Raw genomic sequence first — 15,946 nt, forward strand, 5'->3', positions numbered from 1 at the left:
TTTATTTGTCGTTTTATAAGAAAAGTTACTTTTTACACTAGCTTGAAGAAAACGGTCAAATTTTGGAAATTAAGGACCATTTTTAATTTAATGAGAAAATACATTTGTCACAATTTTACAGGAAAAAATTCATTATTTTACTATGTAAAAAAGATGTATTTGAGTTGTTGGTGTAACGTTACGATCTTTTTACCCACAAGACGTTGCGTTCAGAATGTAAATAATAAAAAAAAAGACAAAAACTGGGCGAAAATATAAACATTGTCTAAAAAAAACTGGACAACTGTACAGGATATTTTTATTCATATTTGTGTACAAACATCGGCTGCAAACGTTCCAACGAGTTCGTCTTGAAAGTGGTGGCAGGCGAGCACAGCAATTTGAAAGGTTCAAATAGAAAAAAGATGAACACTTTTGAATCCATCATCCAGTAGAAGATTGAAGACGTGTCATCCTGACTCAGAAAACTAACTTTTTTTATGTACAAAACATATTTTCATGATGACGATGCAGAACGGGAGTGAACATGCAACACAATGTTTTTGTTTTGTTTTTTTTACTCCAACTCCCACAGACAAAGTAGCTTTAGGGTCGCACTCAAAAGAAATACAATATTTAGGATATTAATATCAGCAGAAGTCCTTATTAGTGGTAGCGTAAATAACAATCAACAATAACAAACAAATAACTTATTTTAGTCTTTTAGGTAAAAGTCATAAATACAACATAAAAAAGTAATTTTACAGAAAAAAATATTGTTTTAAGAGAAATAAATTATTTGACATGAAAAAAAATTTAGTCTTTTAGATAAAAAGTCACACATTAAAAAACTTAAATTTTACAGAAATTAAATTGTGATGTATGAGAAATAAAAGGCTTCACAATAAAAGTCATAAATTAAATTATTTTTGTAATTATATACAATTTTTTTTCATAATAAATAATATTAGCACTGTTACCTTAAAAGAAAACAAAAAAAATATTTTATGAAAAAAAAAAAAGGTTTTACTGGACAAAATATTGTAATTTATGAGAAAGTCAAAAATGTAAAAACATTTTTTAATTTGATCTAAAAAAGACAGCTAAATATTTACTAGAAGAAAAATATTGTAATTTTGCGAGAAATAAATGATTTTACATGAAAAAATATTTTTGTATTTTAGATAAAAGTCATAAATATAAAATAATTTAAAAAAATACAGAAAAAAAACATTTGATTTACGACAAATAAATAGTTTCACTAGAAAAATATTAGAAAAAAAGTCAAAAATTAAGTGATTTTATAAAACATATGCAATTTTCCAAGAAATAATATTAGAACTCTAAGGGCAAACATTTTTATTTTAAAAGAAAAAAAATGGTTATTTTTAAATTAAAAAAAAATATAGTGATTTATGAGAAATTGTCTGTTAGCAAAAAGTCATAAATTATTTTATTTTTGTCATTTTATACAAAAAAATGTCATTTTACAAGAAATAATTTTAAACTGTGAGAGGAAAAAATATGTTATTTTAAAACCCCAAAAAATATTGCAATTTATGAGAAAAAAATATTTTACATGAACAAATATTTCAGTCTTTTAGATAAAAGTCAGTTCACATATTTTTGGGGTGATTTATGACAAATTAATAATTTCATCTGGAAAAATATTAGAAAAAAGTCAAAAATTAAATTACTTTTGTGATTTTAGAAAAACACATTTTCCAAGAAATATCAGAACTGTAAGAGGGGGGAAAAAAGTTATTTTAAAATAAAAAGATATTGCGAGTTATGAGAAAAAAATATTTTACATGAACAAATATTTTTGTCCTTTAGATAAAAGTCATAAATAAATACAAAAAAAGTCATTTTACAGAAAAAATATTCTAATTTATATTAAATTAATAGTTTTACCGGAAAAATATTAGAAGAAAGTCAAAAATGTTATTAATTTTGTGATTTTATAAAAAACACATTTTCAAAGAGGGGGAAAAAATGTTATTTTAAAATAAATAAATATTGTGAGTCATGAGAAAAAAAATATTTTACATGAACACATATTTTAGTCTTTTAGCTAAAATTCATTTAAAAAAAAATAATAATAAAATAAAATTACGGAAAAAAATATTGTAATTTATACGAAATTAATAATTTTACCGGAAAAATATTAGAAAAGGGGGGGAAAAGTAATTTTGAAATAAATTATTTTTGTGATTTATGAGAAATTGTTAGCATAAAGTCATATATTAAATATTTTTTGTAATTTTATACAAAAACACATTTTACAATAAATAATATTATGAGGGCAAAAACTGTTATTTTAAAAGTTTATGAAAAAAAGTATTACTGGAAAAAATATTGTAATTTATGCAAAAGTCAAAAATTTAAAAAATTTAAAATGTTATTAAAAAAAGAAAGTAATACATATACCAGAAGACAAAATATTGTAATTTTATGAGAAATAAAGGATTTTACAAGAAAAAAATATTTTAGTCTTTTAGATAAGTCATTAATTTAAAAAAAATTCATTACAGAAAAATAGTGATTTATGAGAAATAAATATTTTACCAGAAAATATTGTAGTCCATTCAAAAAAAGTCCATCCTTTTTTTAGAAGTCAAAAATCAAATGATTTTGGTGATTTTCTAAAAACAAATTTTACAAGAAATAATATTAGAACTGTGAGGGAAAAAAACACGTTTTTAAAGAAAATAATATTACGATTTATGAGAAAAAAATGATTTTACGTGAACAAATATTTTAGTCTTTTAGGTAAAAGTCATAAGTTAAAAAAAAATAATTTTACACAAAAACATATTGTAATTTATGAGAAATTTTAACGGGAAAAATACTAACAAAAGTCACAAATTAAATTACTTTCGTGATTTTAGAAAAAATAATTTTCCAATACATAATATCAGAACTGTGAGGGGGGGAAAAACAAAACGTTATTTTAAAATTTTAAAATACTGTGATTTATGAGAAAAAAAATTTTTCACATTAACAAATATTTTAGTCTTTTAGATAAAATTGTCAATTTTACAGATTTTTTTTTTCAAAATTTATGAGAAATTAATAAATTCCCCTTTTGTGATTTTATTAAAACAGATTTTACAAGAAATAATATCAGAACTGTGAGGAAGAAAACATTTGTTATTTTAAAATTTTAAAATACTGTGATTTCTGAGAAAAAAATTATTTCACATTAAAAAATATTTTAGTCTTTTAGATAAAATTATTAATTTTACAGATTTTTTTTCAAAATTTATGAGAAATTAATAAATTCCTCTTTTGTGATTTTATTAAAACAGATTTTATGAGAAATAATAGAACTGTGAGTGGGGAAAAAACTAAACGTTTTTTTAAAATAAAAAATACTGTGATTTATGAGAAAAAAATTATTTCACATTAACAAATATTTTAGTCTTTAGATCAAATTAATAAATTTTACAGATTTTTTTTTCATAATTTATGAGAAATTAATAATTTCCTCTTTTGTGATTTTATTAAAACATATTATTTTACAAGAAATAATATCAGAACTGTGAGGAGGAAAACATTTGTTATTTAAAAAAATTAAAATACTGTGATTTCTGAGAAAAAAAATATTTCACATTAACAAATATTTTAGTCTTTTAGATAAAATTATTAATTTTACAGATTTTTTTTTCAAAATTTATGAGAAATTAATAAATTCTTCTTTTGTGATTTTATCAAAACAGATTTTACAAGAAATAATATCAGATCTGTGAGGGGGGAAAAAAACTAAACGTTTTTTTTTAAAATAAAAAATACTGTGATTTATGAGAAAAAAATGATTTCACATTAACAAATATTTTAGTCTTCTAGATAAAATTAATAAATTTTACAGATTTTTTTTTCATAATTTATGAGAAATTAGTAATTTCCTCTTTTGTGATTTTATTAAAACCGATTTTACAAGAAATAATATCAGAACTGTGAGGAGGAAAACATTTGCTTTTTTAAAATTTTAAAATACTGTGATTTATGAGAAAAAAATTATTTCACATTAACAAATATTTTAGTCTTTTAGATAAAATTATTAATTTTACAGATTTTGTTTTCATAATTTATGAGAAATTAATAATTTCCTCTTTTGTGATTTTATTAAAACAGATTTTACAAGAAATAATATCAGAACTGTGATGAGGAAAACATTTGTTATTTTAAAACGTTAAAATACTGTGATTTATGAGAATTTTTTTTATTTCACATTAAAAAATATTTTAGTCTTTTAGATAAAATTAATAAATTTTACAGATTTTTTTTCATAATTTATGAGAAATTAATAAATTCCTCTGTTGTGATTTTATTAAAACATATTATTTTACAATAAATAATATCAGAACTGTGAGGAGGAAAACATTTGTTATTTTCAAATTTAAAAAAATTGTAATTTATGAGAAACTGTTAGCAAAGAGTCATAAATGAAATAAATTTTGTCCATCCATCCATCCATCCATTTTCTACCGCTTATTCCCTTTTGGGGGCGGTGGCGCCTATCCCAGCTACAATCGGGCGGAAGGCGGCGTACACCCTGGACAAGTTGCCACCTCATCGCAGGGCCAACATTTTATAAACATTTTTTACAAGAAATAATATTATGGGGGTAAAAATGGAAAAATTAAATTACTTTTGTGATTTTATAAAACAAATAAAAAGCAAAAAAACTAATAATATCAGAACTGTGAGGGGGGGGGAATCGTTATTTCAAAATAAATTATTTTGTGATATATGAGAAATTGTTAGCAAAAAAGTCATCAATGTAATTATTTTTGTCATTTCATACAAAAAAATACAATTTAAAAGAAATAATATAACTGTGATTGTTATTTTAAAAGAAAACATTTTGATCGATGAGAAAAAGGCGTACATTTACAAAAAAAAAAAAAGTTATGCTAAAAGTGGTGTATTTTTTTAATGCAGAATATTTTGTCAAAACAGGACCGAAATGATGAGACGTACTCCTTTTGTTTTCTTTTCAGCGAGACCCTAAAAGTCCTGGTCGTGAACCTTCTTCCTTCCAGGTCAAACAATCACAGTGCCAGTCGCTTGTCTCCCAGGCCACAAAGCAAACACACGCAGGACAAATCAAGACACGTTGAGAAGGCAGAGAGGAGAGCAAAGAAGGACAAAGGCAAGAAGTTTACAGCGTCAGCCTCCCAGGCGTGCAAAGTGCTGAGCTAAGAGCCTTTCTTCGCTTTTCAAGGTCCTGTCTTAGTCGGCAAGAAGACAACAAAGGCAACACTTTGCACTGTCGTGTGTAAGCGTGTGTGTGTGTGTGTAAGTGTGTGTGTGTGTCGAGGCACGACGGGGTGATGAGGAGTGCTGTAGGCCATGAGGACGCAGACGACAAGAAGAAGAAGAAGAAGAAGAAGAAGAAGAAGAAGAAGAAGAAGAGTCATGCTCCGGAAGGCCAAACGGTGCGTTTGTGGCACCAAGACAAGTGGAAAGGACTAACAAGGTCTTTTTATGGATTAATCATATTTTTATGGATTAATCATATTTTTATGGACTAATCATATTTTAAGGACTAATCATATTTTTATGCATCGGTTCATATTTCTATGGGTCAATCCTTTTTTTTTAAGGATCAATCGTTGTTATGGACGAATCATATTTTTATGTATCAATCAGATTTTAAGGATCGATGACATTTTTATGAATCAATCATATTTTAAGGATCAATCAACTTTTCATGAATCGCTCATATTTTTATGTATCAGTCGTGTTTTAAGGATTACTCAAATTTTGATGGATCAATCATATTTTAAGGATCAATCACGTTTTTATTAATCGATCATATTTTATGGATCAATCATATTTTAAGCATCGATCATAATTTTATGGCTCAATCATATTTTTATGTATCAATCAGATTTTAAGGATCGATCACATTTTTATGAATCAATCATATTTTAAGGATCAATCAACTTTTCATGAATCGCTCATATTTTTATGTATCAATCGTATTTTAAGGATTACTCAAATTTTTATGGATCAATCATTTTTTTACGCATCAATCGTTGTTATGGACTAATCATATTTTTATGTATCAATCAGATTTTAAGGATCAATCAACTTTTCATGAATCGCTCATATTTTTATGTATCAATCGTATTTTAAGGATTACTCAAATTTTTATGGATCAATCATATTTTAAGGATCAATCACATTTTTATGATTCAATCATATTTTAAGGATCAATTAACTTTTCATGAATCGCTCATATTTTTATGTGTCAATCGTATTTTAAGGATTACTCAAATTTTTATGGATCAATCATTTTTTTATGGATCAATGGTTGTTATGGACTAATCATATTTTTATGTATCAATCAGATTTTAAGGATCAATCAACTTTTCATGAATCGCTCATATTTTTATGTATCAATCGTATTTTAAGGATTACTCAAATTTTTATGGATCAATCATATTTTAAGGATCAATCACATTTTTATGATTCAATCATATTTTAAGGATAGTTCAACTTTTCATGAATCGTTCATATTTTTATGTATCAATCGTATTTTAAGGATTACTCAAATTTTTATGGATCAATCATTTTTTTACGGATCAATTGTTGTTATGGACTAATCATATTTTTATGTATCAATCAGATTTTAAGGATCAATCAACTTTTCATGAATCGCTCATATTTTTATGTATCAATCGTATTTTAAGGATTACTCAAATTTTTATGGATCAATCATATTTTAAGGATCAATCACATTTGTATGATTCAATCATATTTTAAAAATCAATCAACTTTTCATGAATCACTCATATTTTTATGTATCAATCGTATTTTAAGAATTACTCAAATTTTTATGGATCAATCATATTTTAAGGATCAATCACATTTTTATGAATCAATCATATTTTAAGGATCAATCAACTTTTCATGAATCGCTCATATTTATATGTATCAATCGTATTTTAAGGATTACTCAAATTTTTATGGATCAATCATATTTTAAGAATCAATCACATTTTTATGAATCAATCATATTTTATGGATCAATCATATTTTAAGCATCAATCATAATTTTATGGCTCAATCATATTTTTATGGCGCAACCATACTTTTTATGAATCGATCATATTTTTATGGATCGATCATATTTTTATGGATCAATCAGAGTTTAAGGATCAATCACATTTTTATTAATCGATCATATTGTATGGATCAATCATATTTCATGCATCAATCATTTTTATGGCTCAATCATATTTTTTATGAATCGATCATATTTGATGGATCGATCACATTTTTATGGATCAATCAGATTTTGAGGATCAATCACATTTTTAGGAATCAATCATATTTTAAGCATCAATCATAATTTGATGGCTCAATCATATTTTTATGGCGCAACCATATTTTTTATGAATCGATCATATTTTTATGGATCAATCATATTTTAAGGATCAATCACGTTTTTATTAATCGATCATATTGTATGGATCAATCATATTTCATGTATCAATCGTTTTTATGGCTCAATCATATTTTTTATGAATTGATCATATTTGATGGATCAATCATATTTTTATGGATCAATCATATTTTAAGGATTAATCATAATTTTATGGCTCAATCATATTTTTATGGAGCAAACATATTTTTATGGATCAATCATATCTTAAGGATCAATGACATTTTTATGAATCAATCATATTTTGATGTATCAATCATATTTTATGGATCAATCATATTTTTATGGATCGATCATATTTTGATGTATCAGTCATATTTTATGGATCAATCATATTTCATGAATCAATCGTTTTTATGGCTCAATCATATTTTTATTGATCAATCGTATTTTTATGGATCAATCATGTTTTTATGGATCAATCATATATTAAGGATCAATCACATTTTTATGAATCAATCATATTTTGACGTATCGATCATATTTTATGGATCAATCATATTTTTATCCATCGATGATATTGTATGGATAAATCACATTACATGTATTAATCGTTTTTATGGCTCTATCATATTTTTATGGATCAATCGTATTTTTATGGATCAATCGTATTTTTATGGATCAATCATATATTTTATGAATCGATCATATTTGATGGATCAATCATATTTTTATGGATCAATCATATTCTAAAGATCAATCATATTTTTATGTATTGATTATATTTTTTATGGATCAAACATAATTTTTATGGATCAATCATATTTTTATGGATCGATCATATTTTTTGGATCAATCACATTTTTATGAATCAATCATGTTTTTACGTATCGATCGTATTTTTATGGATCAAAAATATTTTTACGAATCAATCATTTTTATGGATCAATCATATTTTATGGATCAATAATATTTTTTATGTTTCAATCATATTTTAAGGATCAATCATTTTTAGGGATCAATCATTTTTTTATGAATATATCATCTTTTATGGGTCAATCATATTTTATGGATCAATCATAGTTTTATGAATCGATCATATTTTTATGGATCAATCATATTTTTCTCCTGGTCTTAGTGACATTGTGTGTGTACTTCCCAAGGTTCCACAGTACAAAGTGTGCAATAATCCAACAACGTAAATGCTCCAATTAACTATCTATTCAATTAACTCAGACTGCAAAAACTGTGGCTGTAGGCGACCTCATGTAATTTTTAAAAAAACATTTTTTAATTACCCCTAATAAGGGTATGAATCTTTGTGCACCGAACGATTCAATCCGATTCAGATTTAGAATCGATTCTCGACTCATTTATTTGTTATTTGTTATTTTCAAAAAATAAAAATAAAAATAATTGTTTATTTTTATTTTTTAAAGAATACAAATTTTGTCAATCGTTTTTTTCCGAAAATTATGAATCGATTCAGAATTCGATTTCAATTCATTTTTGAAAATGATGAATCGATTTAGAGTCGTTCATCATTTTTTTTTTTTACATTTATTAATTTAAATTAATTGATTTGTAATTCAATTCACATACTTTTTTGTGCACTCCTAATAAGGGTATGAATCTTTGGGCACCGAAAGATTCAATCAGAATCGATTCTTGATTCAAACAGATTCCCACAATGTATAATTTAGTATAACCACTTTAATAAGCTTAATCAAAAAATAAAATCAAATAATAAATGAGAAAGTGTACAAATATCGTTAATCCATCCATCTGATTTCTACCGCTTTTCCCTTTTCGGGTCACTGGGAATCATTTTTCAAAAATTATGAATCGATTCAGAATCTGTATGAATACGAATGGGTTTTTCTTACGCACTCCTAATATGGTGTGAATCTTTAGTCACCGAACAATTCGATATGATTCATATTCAGAATCGATTTTTGATTCAAACCGTTTCCCGCATTGTATTATTTGTTATAATAATTATAGTAACCTTTTCCAAAACAAAAAAATAAAAATAATGAATAAAAAAGAACAAACATTTGGTAAATAGTTTTTCGAAAATCATGAATCAATTCAGAAATGGCATGAATACGAATCCCGATTCGTATGATGTTTTTCTTTTTCTTTTTCTTGTGCACCCCTAATATGGTGTGAATGGTCAGAATAGATTCTTGATTCAAACCGATTCTTGCAATGCATTATTTGGCATAATAATTACAATAACCTTTTCCAAAACATTAAATAAAAATAATAAATAAAAAAGAATACACATTTTGAAAAATTATGAATCGATTCAGATTCGGCATGATGTGAACGGATTTTTCTTGTGCACCCCTAATGTGGAGTGAATCTTTAGGCACCGAACGATTCGATCGGATTTGATCCGATTCAGAATCGATTCTCCGTTCAAACCGATTCACGCAATGTTTTATTTGGTATAATCATTATATTGAAACCTTTTCCCAAAAATAAATCAAACTTGAAATAATAAATAAAAATGATTACAAATTTTGTAAACAGTTTTTTGACAATTATGAATCGATTCAGAATCGGCATGAATACGAATCCTCATTCGTATGATATGAATTGATTTTTCTTGTGCACCCCTAATACGGTGTGAATCCTTAGGCACCGAACAATTTGATCCGATTCAAATTGAGAATCGATTCTTGATTCAAACCGATTCCCGCAATGTTTTATTTGGTATAATAACTGTATTGAAACTTTTTCACAACAACAACAACAACAACAAAAATATATAAAAGAGATGACAAATTTTGTAAATACGTTTTCGAAAATTATGAATCGATTCAGAATCGATATCAATACGAATCCCGATTCGCATGATATGAATTGATTTTTCTTGTGCACCCCTAATATGGTGTGAATCATCAGTAACCGAACGATTCAATCCAATTTACATTCAGAATCGTTTCTTGATTCAAACTGATTCCCAAGATGTTTTATTTTCTATATTATAATAATAAAAAAAATGTTTTTTTAAATACAATTAAAATAAATATAATAAATAAAAATAAATATTTTGTGAATAGTTTTTTCGAAAACGATGAATCGATTCAGAAATTGGCATGAATACGAATCCCGATGCGGATGATGTGAATGTAGTCGATCCGATTCAGATTTAGAATCGATTCAAAAATAAAACACATTTTTTTCAAATGTTTTTTCGAAAATGATGAATCGATTCAGAATCGGCATGAATACGAATCCGATTCGGATGATGTGAATGGATTGTTCTTCTGCACCGAACGATTCGATCCGATTCAGATTTTGAATATTTTGTATTATAATTATAATAACCTTTTTTTTTTTTTAAATCAAAATAAAGCAAAAAAAAATCAAAATAAAGCAAAAATAATACACTTTTTTTAAAATAGTTTTTCGAAAATTATGAATCGATTCAAAATTGCTATGAATAAGAATCCCGATTCGGATACATTTATTTTTCTTGTGTACCTCTAAAAAAAAATAATAATAAAAAATAATACACATTTTGTGAATCGCTTTACAAAAATTATGAATCGATTCAGAATCGGCATTAATAAGAAACCGGATTCGGATGATGTGGATTGATTTGTCTTGTCCAGCCCTAATATGTTGTGAATCTTTAAGCACCGAACGATTCAATCCGATTCTCTTGAAAATCATGACTCAATTTGGAATGGCGATTCGGATGTGAACCGATTATTTTATATATTTTTGCACTCTTTTAGTTAAAGACAGCTATGTTTTCCTTTCCACTTTCTCATGCACACCAAATCATTGTTCCATGTTTTTGAAAAGAGGTATGTATAAAATTATATTTTATTGATTTATTCCCCGGATCAATAAAGTGATCATAACTGTCGCATTTCCGCTCATGCCAGTGATCAATCGTATTCATGAAGTACACCTTCTCACAGGCAGGGGGCGCCACAAAGACACACACACAGACAGCAGCTTGAGAAAAAGCAAGAAAAGAAAGAAGGCCAACTTCCTGCTTTCTCATTGAAGGACGCGTGCAGGCCGACTAGAAACAATAAATGATGTTCAACATCTTGGATGACACATTATGTACAACAGGGCCGATACGAGTAGAAAAGATATTGCTTCCTGGATATCAAACGCAAAGTTGAAGGAACAAATACGATTTACTTTAGGAGTACAGTAGATCTTCGCAACGCACTTCTGATACGGTACCGACTTTAGAGCCTGGAGCATCGATGTTGATATGGATCCAATGTGATAGCAGGACTCTTATTGATCTAATTTGATAACAGCAATAATCCTAGTGATCCAATGTGATATCAGCAGGAATCGTATAAATCCAATATGATATAAGCAGGAATCATGTTGATCCAATGTGATATCAGCAGAAATTATATTGATCCAAACTTATATCAGCAGGAATCATTTTTATCCAATATGATATCAGCAGGACTCATACTGATCTAGTGTGATATCAGCAAGAATCATATTGATCCAATGTGGTATCAGCAATAGTAATATTGATCCAATGTGGCATCAGCAATAGTAATATTGATCCAATGTGTAATCAGCAGGAATCATATTGATCCAATGTGATATCAGCAGGAATCATATCGATCCAGTATGATATCAGCAGAAACGATATCGATGCAATGTGATATCAGAAGGAATCATATTGATCCAATGTGATATAAGCAGGAATCATATTGACACAGTATGATATCAGCAGGAATCATATTGATCTAATGTGATATCAGCAGGAATCATATTGATCCAGTATATCAGCAGGAATGATATTGATCCAGTATAATATTAACAGGAATCATATTAATACAGTATGATATCAGCAGAAATCTTATCGATCCAGTATGATATCCGGACAATATCATACTGGATTGATGCGGAACCATTGTGATATCAGCAGGAATGATATTGATGCAGTACATCATCAGGAATCATATTGATCCAGTAAGATATCAGCAGGAATCATATTGATCCAGTGTAATATCAGCAGGAATCATATTGATCCAATGTGATATCAGCAGGAATCATATTGATCCAGTATATCAGCAGGAATCATGTTGGTCCAGTATGATATCCACAGCAATCATATTGATCCAATGTGATATTATTAGTAATCATATTGATCCAGTATATAAGCAGGAATCATATTGGTCCATTGTGATATCAACAGGAATCATATTGCTCCAATGTGATATCATCCAGAATCATATTGATCAAGTATGATATCAGCAGTAATCATATTGATCCAGTATGATATCAGCAGGAATCATATTAATCCAATGTGATATCAACAGGGATCCTATTTATACACTGTGATATCAGCAGGTATCATATTGATCCAGTATATCAGCAGGAATCATATTAATCCAGTATGATATCATCAGAAATCATATTGATCCAATGTAATATCAGCAGGAATCATATTGAACCAGTATAATAACAGCAGGAATGATATTGGTCGAGAATGATATCAGCAGGAATCATATTGATCCAATGTGATATCAACAGGAATCATATTGATACATTGCGATAGCAGCAGGAATCATATTGATCCAATGTGATATCAACAGGGAGCATATTGATCCAATGTGATATCTGCAGGAATCATACATGCTTTAATATTCTGTAATGTGGAATGTAGGGATGCTACTGTTCACATTTCAAGCGATACAGTGCTGATACCTGGGAATCGATACCAACACTCGGCGGCACCATTTTTCTAAACTTGTGTGTGTTAACAAAATCCTAATAAAATCTCATTTTTATTGCAACATTTAAAAACGAGCCGATTATGACAACTACTGTCCAGGTCGTTATATCTTGTCTCAGTATCGCGCAGGCGTGACAACAAGTTGCAATCGCAGTTGCACCTGCAACACGCCAAGACGGCGGCAGTATCTATGGCACGCTGTTGCGCCCTAAAAAGTGTTTGTACTGCAAGATTACGCAGTAGCTGTTTTGATTGCGACAGCCGTTGCTGGCACGTCAACGTCGCCCAGAGGTAGTTTGGCTGAGTCCGCTCTCGGTGCTGCTGGAGTGGAATATTAGAAAAGTGAAAACAAGTGACACCTGGTGGTCACAAAAATGATGCAGCTAGTTACGATGCGGACACGATTGTTACTGGACACCTTCTGAGAAATACACGACTATTTGATATTTGTGTGTGTTGACAAATGTCCCCTTATATTTCAACGATTACGACCTGTGTCTAGCTTGTGTGCTATGGTGTGCTTAGCTGTTGCGTAGCTGCTAGTAAATAGTCTAATAAATATATGAAATGAAATAAAAAATTGTATCTTTTTTTGAAAATGATGAATCCATTTAGAATCAGGATGAATAAGGATCGCAATTCGGATGCGAGTCGGTTTTGTTTCGGTGATATCGCCCTGATATCGGGTATCAGTATCGCCAGTCAACGTTTGAATGTTGTTTGTGCGACTGTAAAGTGAGTGTGTGTTGATGTGTGTAAGAGAGTATAAAAATAGTCTTGGTGCCATGGCGAGGATCTACTGTACCCGCCTTCCGGTGTAAACAAACCTAGGTAGCACTAAAGGCCGCCTGGCCCGCCGGGACGTCTCCTCCTGACCCAATGGGAAGGTGCGGACCGGTCGTCTCGCTGTCGCCCTCTTGTGGAGGACAACGAACCCCGTCCTTCTACTGCAAGACTGACTCGAGTTTGTCCGAGACCTGAAAGTCCAACAGAGTCCGGGTGCGAGGTCTTCATACCTCCGTGGAGAAGAGGATGCTCTGGCGTTTGCTGTCCGGCGTGGGGATGGTCTCCAGCTGCAGGAAGTAGAGCAACACCTGCACCTGGGAGGACACACCGCATTGTAGTTACAGACACGTACATCAGAGGGCGCCACAGCTCTGATTATCAACACTTCTAGTCCAGAACCCCGGACTTCAAAATAGCCGCAAAACGTCGGGAGTTTGACAAGGAATCTTTCCTTTGCACCCAGGTACTATCTTAAAATTCTGCCGTGTTTATTAGTTTTACCTGGGCAATGAATGCCACCATGCACAGACTTTATTTATATGACCCTATGCAAACAACCTTCCCTAGTCATAGTTCAAAAAAAAAAAATCCAAACGACACAAAAATGTCAACAGACATGGTCACTGGACTTTGTGGATATAAAATCACACGTCCATTCGTTTAAATCCATTACAATGCATGATGGGAAAATTGCAAAACACATATTAGCTGCTTGATATTTCTGACTGATTATAAAACTTGAATGAGGTCGTTGCAGAAGTAAACATTAATTATGATTAATTATGCATACATTATATTAACAGACTATGTACATATATATTGGTCTAAATATCAACAATATATCAGCATAAAGAAAGTGTAAAGAAGGTGTAAGGTGTAAAGAAGAGCAAACAAAGTGTGAATAAAGTGTGGATAATGTGTGACGTGTAAAGAAAGCATACAGAAAGTGTAAATAAAGAGTAAATAATGTGCCAGGTGTAAAGAAGTGTAAATAAAGTGTGAAGAATTGTGGATAAAGTGTGGATGAAGGGTAAAGAAGTGTAAATAAAGTGTAAAGACGCGTGGATAGAGTGTTAACAGGCATAAAAAAAGTTTAAATAAAGTGTAAAAAAAAGAAACGTATATAAAGTGTAAAGAAGTGTGGATAAAGTGTAAAGAGGAGAAAATAAAGTGTAAATAAAGCGTAAATAAAGTGAAAAAAGTATGGATAAAGGTTAAAGAGGAGTAAATTAACTGTAAAAAAGTGTGGATGAAGTGTAAAGAGGAGTAAATAAAATGAAAATAAAGTGTGAATAACGTATAAAAAAAGTGTAAAGAGGAGAAAATAAACTGTAAATAATAGTAAATAAATTGTAAAGAAGTGTGAATAAAGTGTTAAGAGGTGTAAATAAAGTGTTAAGAGGTGTAAATAAAGTGTAAATGACGTGTAAAAAAGTGTAAATGAAGTGTAAAAAAGTGTAAATAAAGTGTAAAGAGGATTGAATAAAGTTTAAGCAAAGTGTAACTAGAGCGTAAATAAAGTTTAAAGGTGTGGATGAAGTGTAAAGGAGTAAATAAAGTGTAAATATATTGTGAATAAAGTTTAAATAAAGTGTAAAGAGGAGTAAATAAAGTGTAAAGAATAGTAAATAAATCGTAAAGAATTGTGAATAAAGTGTTAAGAGGTGTGAATAAAGTGTAAAAAAAGTGTAAATAAAGTGCAAATAAGTGCGGTTAAAGTGTAAATATCTGTAAATAAAGTGTAAAGACGATTAAATAAAGTGAAAATAATGCGTAAATAAAGTTGAAAAAAGTGTGGGTGAACCATAAAGAGGAGTAAACAAAGTGCAAATTAAAGCGTAAATAAAGTGTAAAGAAGTGTGGATAAAGTGTAGAGAGTAGTAAATTAAGTGTAAATAAAGCGTAAAAAAGTAAATAAAGTGTAAAGAGGAGTAAATAAAGTGTAAAGAACAGTAAATAAATTGTAAAGAATTGTGAATAAAGTGTTAAGAGGTGTGAATAAAGTGTAAAAAAAGTGTAAATAAAGTGCAAAGAAGTGTGGT

At 28.9% G+C, this 15,946-nt stretch overlaps 1 protein-coding gene across 3 annotated transcripts in view; it reads right to left on the reverse strand.

Annotated features, from left to right (window-relative positions):
• LOC133557475 (breakpoint cluster region protein-like) overlaps positions 1-15,946 on the reverse strand; it is a 143,653-nt gene that overhangs the window by 13,847 nt on the left and 113,860 nt on the right. The window contains exon 23 of one of the 3 annotated variants that reach the window (XR_009807776.1): positions 13,946-14,218. Coding sequence is in view for 2 of the 3 variants with exons in the window: in XM_061907951.1 (XP_061763935.1) it covers positions 14,129-14,218 (90 nt within the window). In the remaining variant the exon portion in view is untranslated. Of the gene's footprint in view, positions 1-281; positions 14,219-15,946 lie in introns of those variants that run through there. The other 2 variants (XM_061907950.1, XM_061907951.1) reach the window with 2 other exon arrangements.

Source organism: Nerophis ophidion, linkage group LG08 (assembly GCF_033978795.1).
Source record: "Nerophis ophidion isolate RoL-2023_Sa linkage group LG08, RoL_Noph_v1.0, whole genome shotgun sequence".
NCBI lineage: Eukaryota > Metazoa > Chordata > Actinopteri > Syngnathiformes > Syngnathidae > Nerophis > Nerophis ophidion.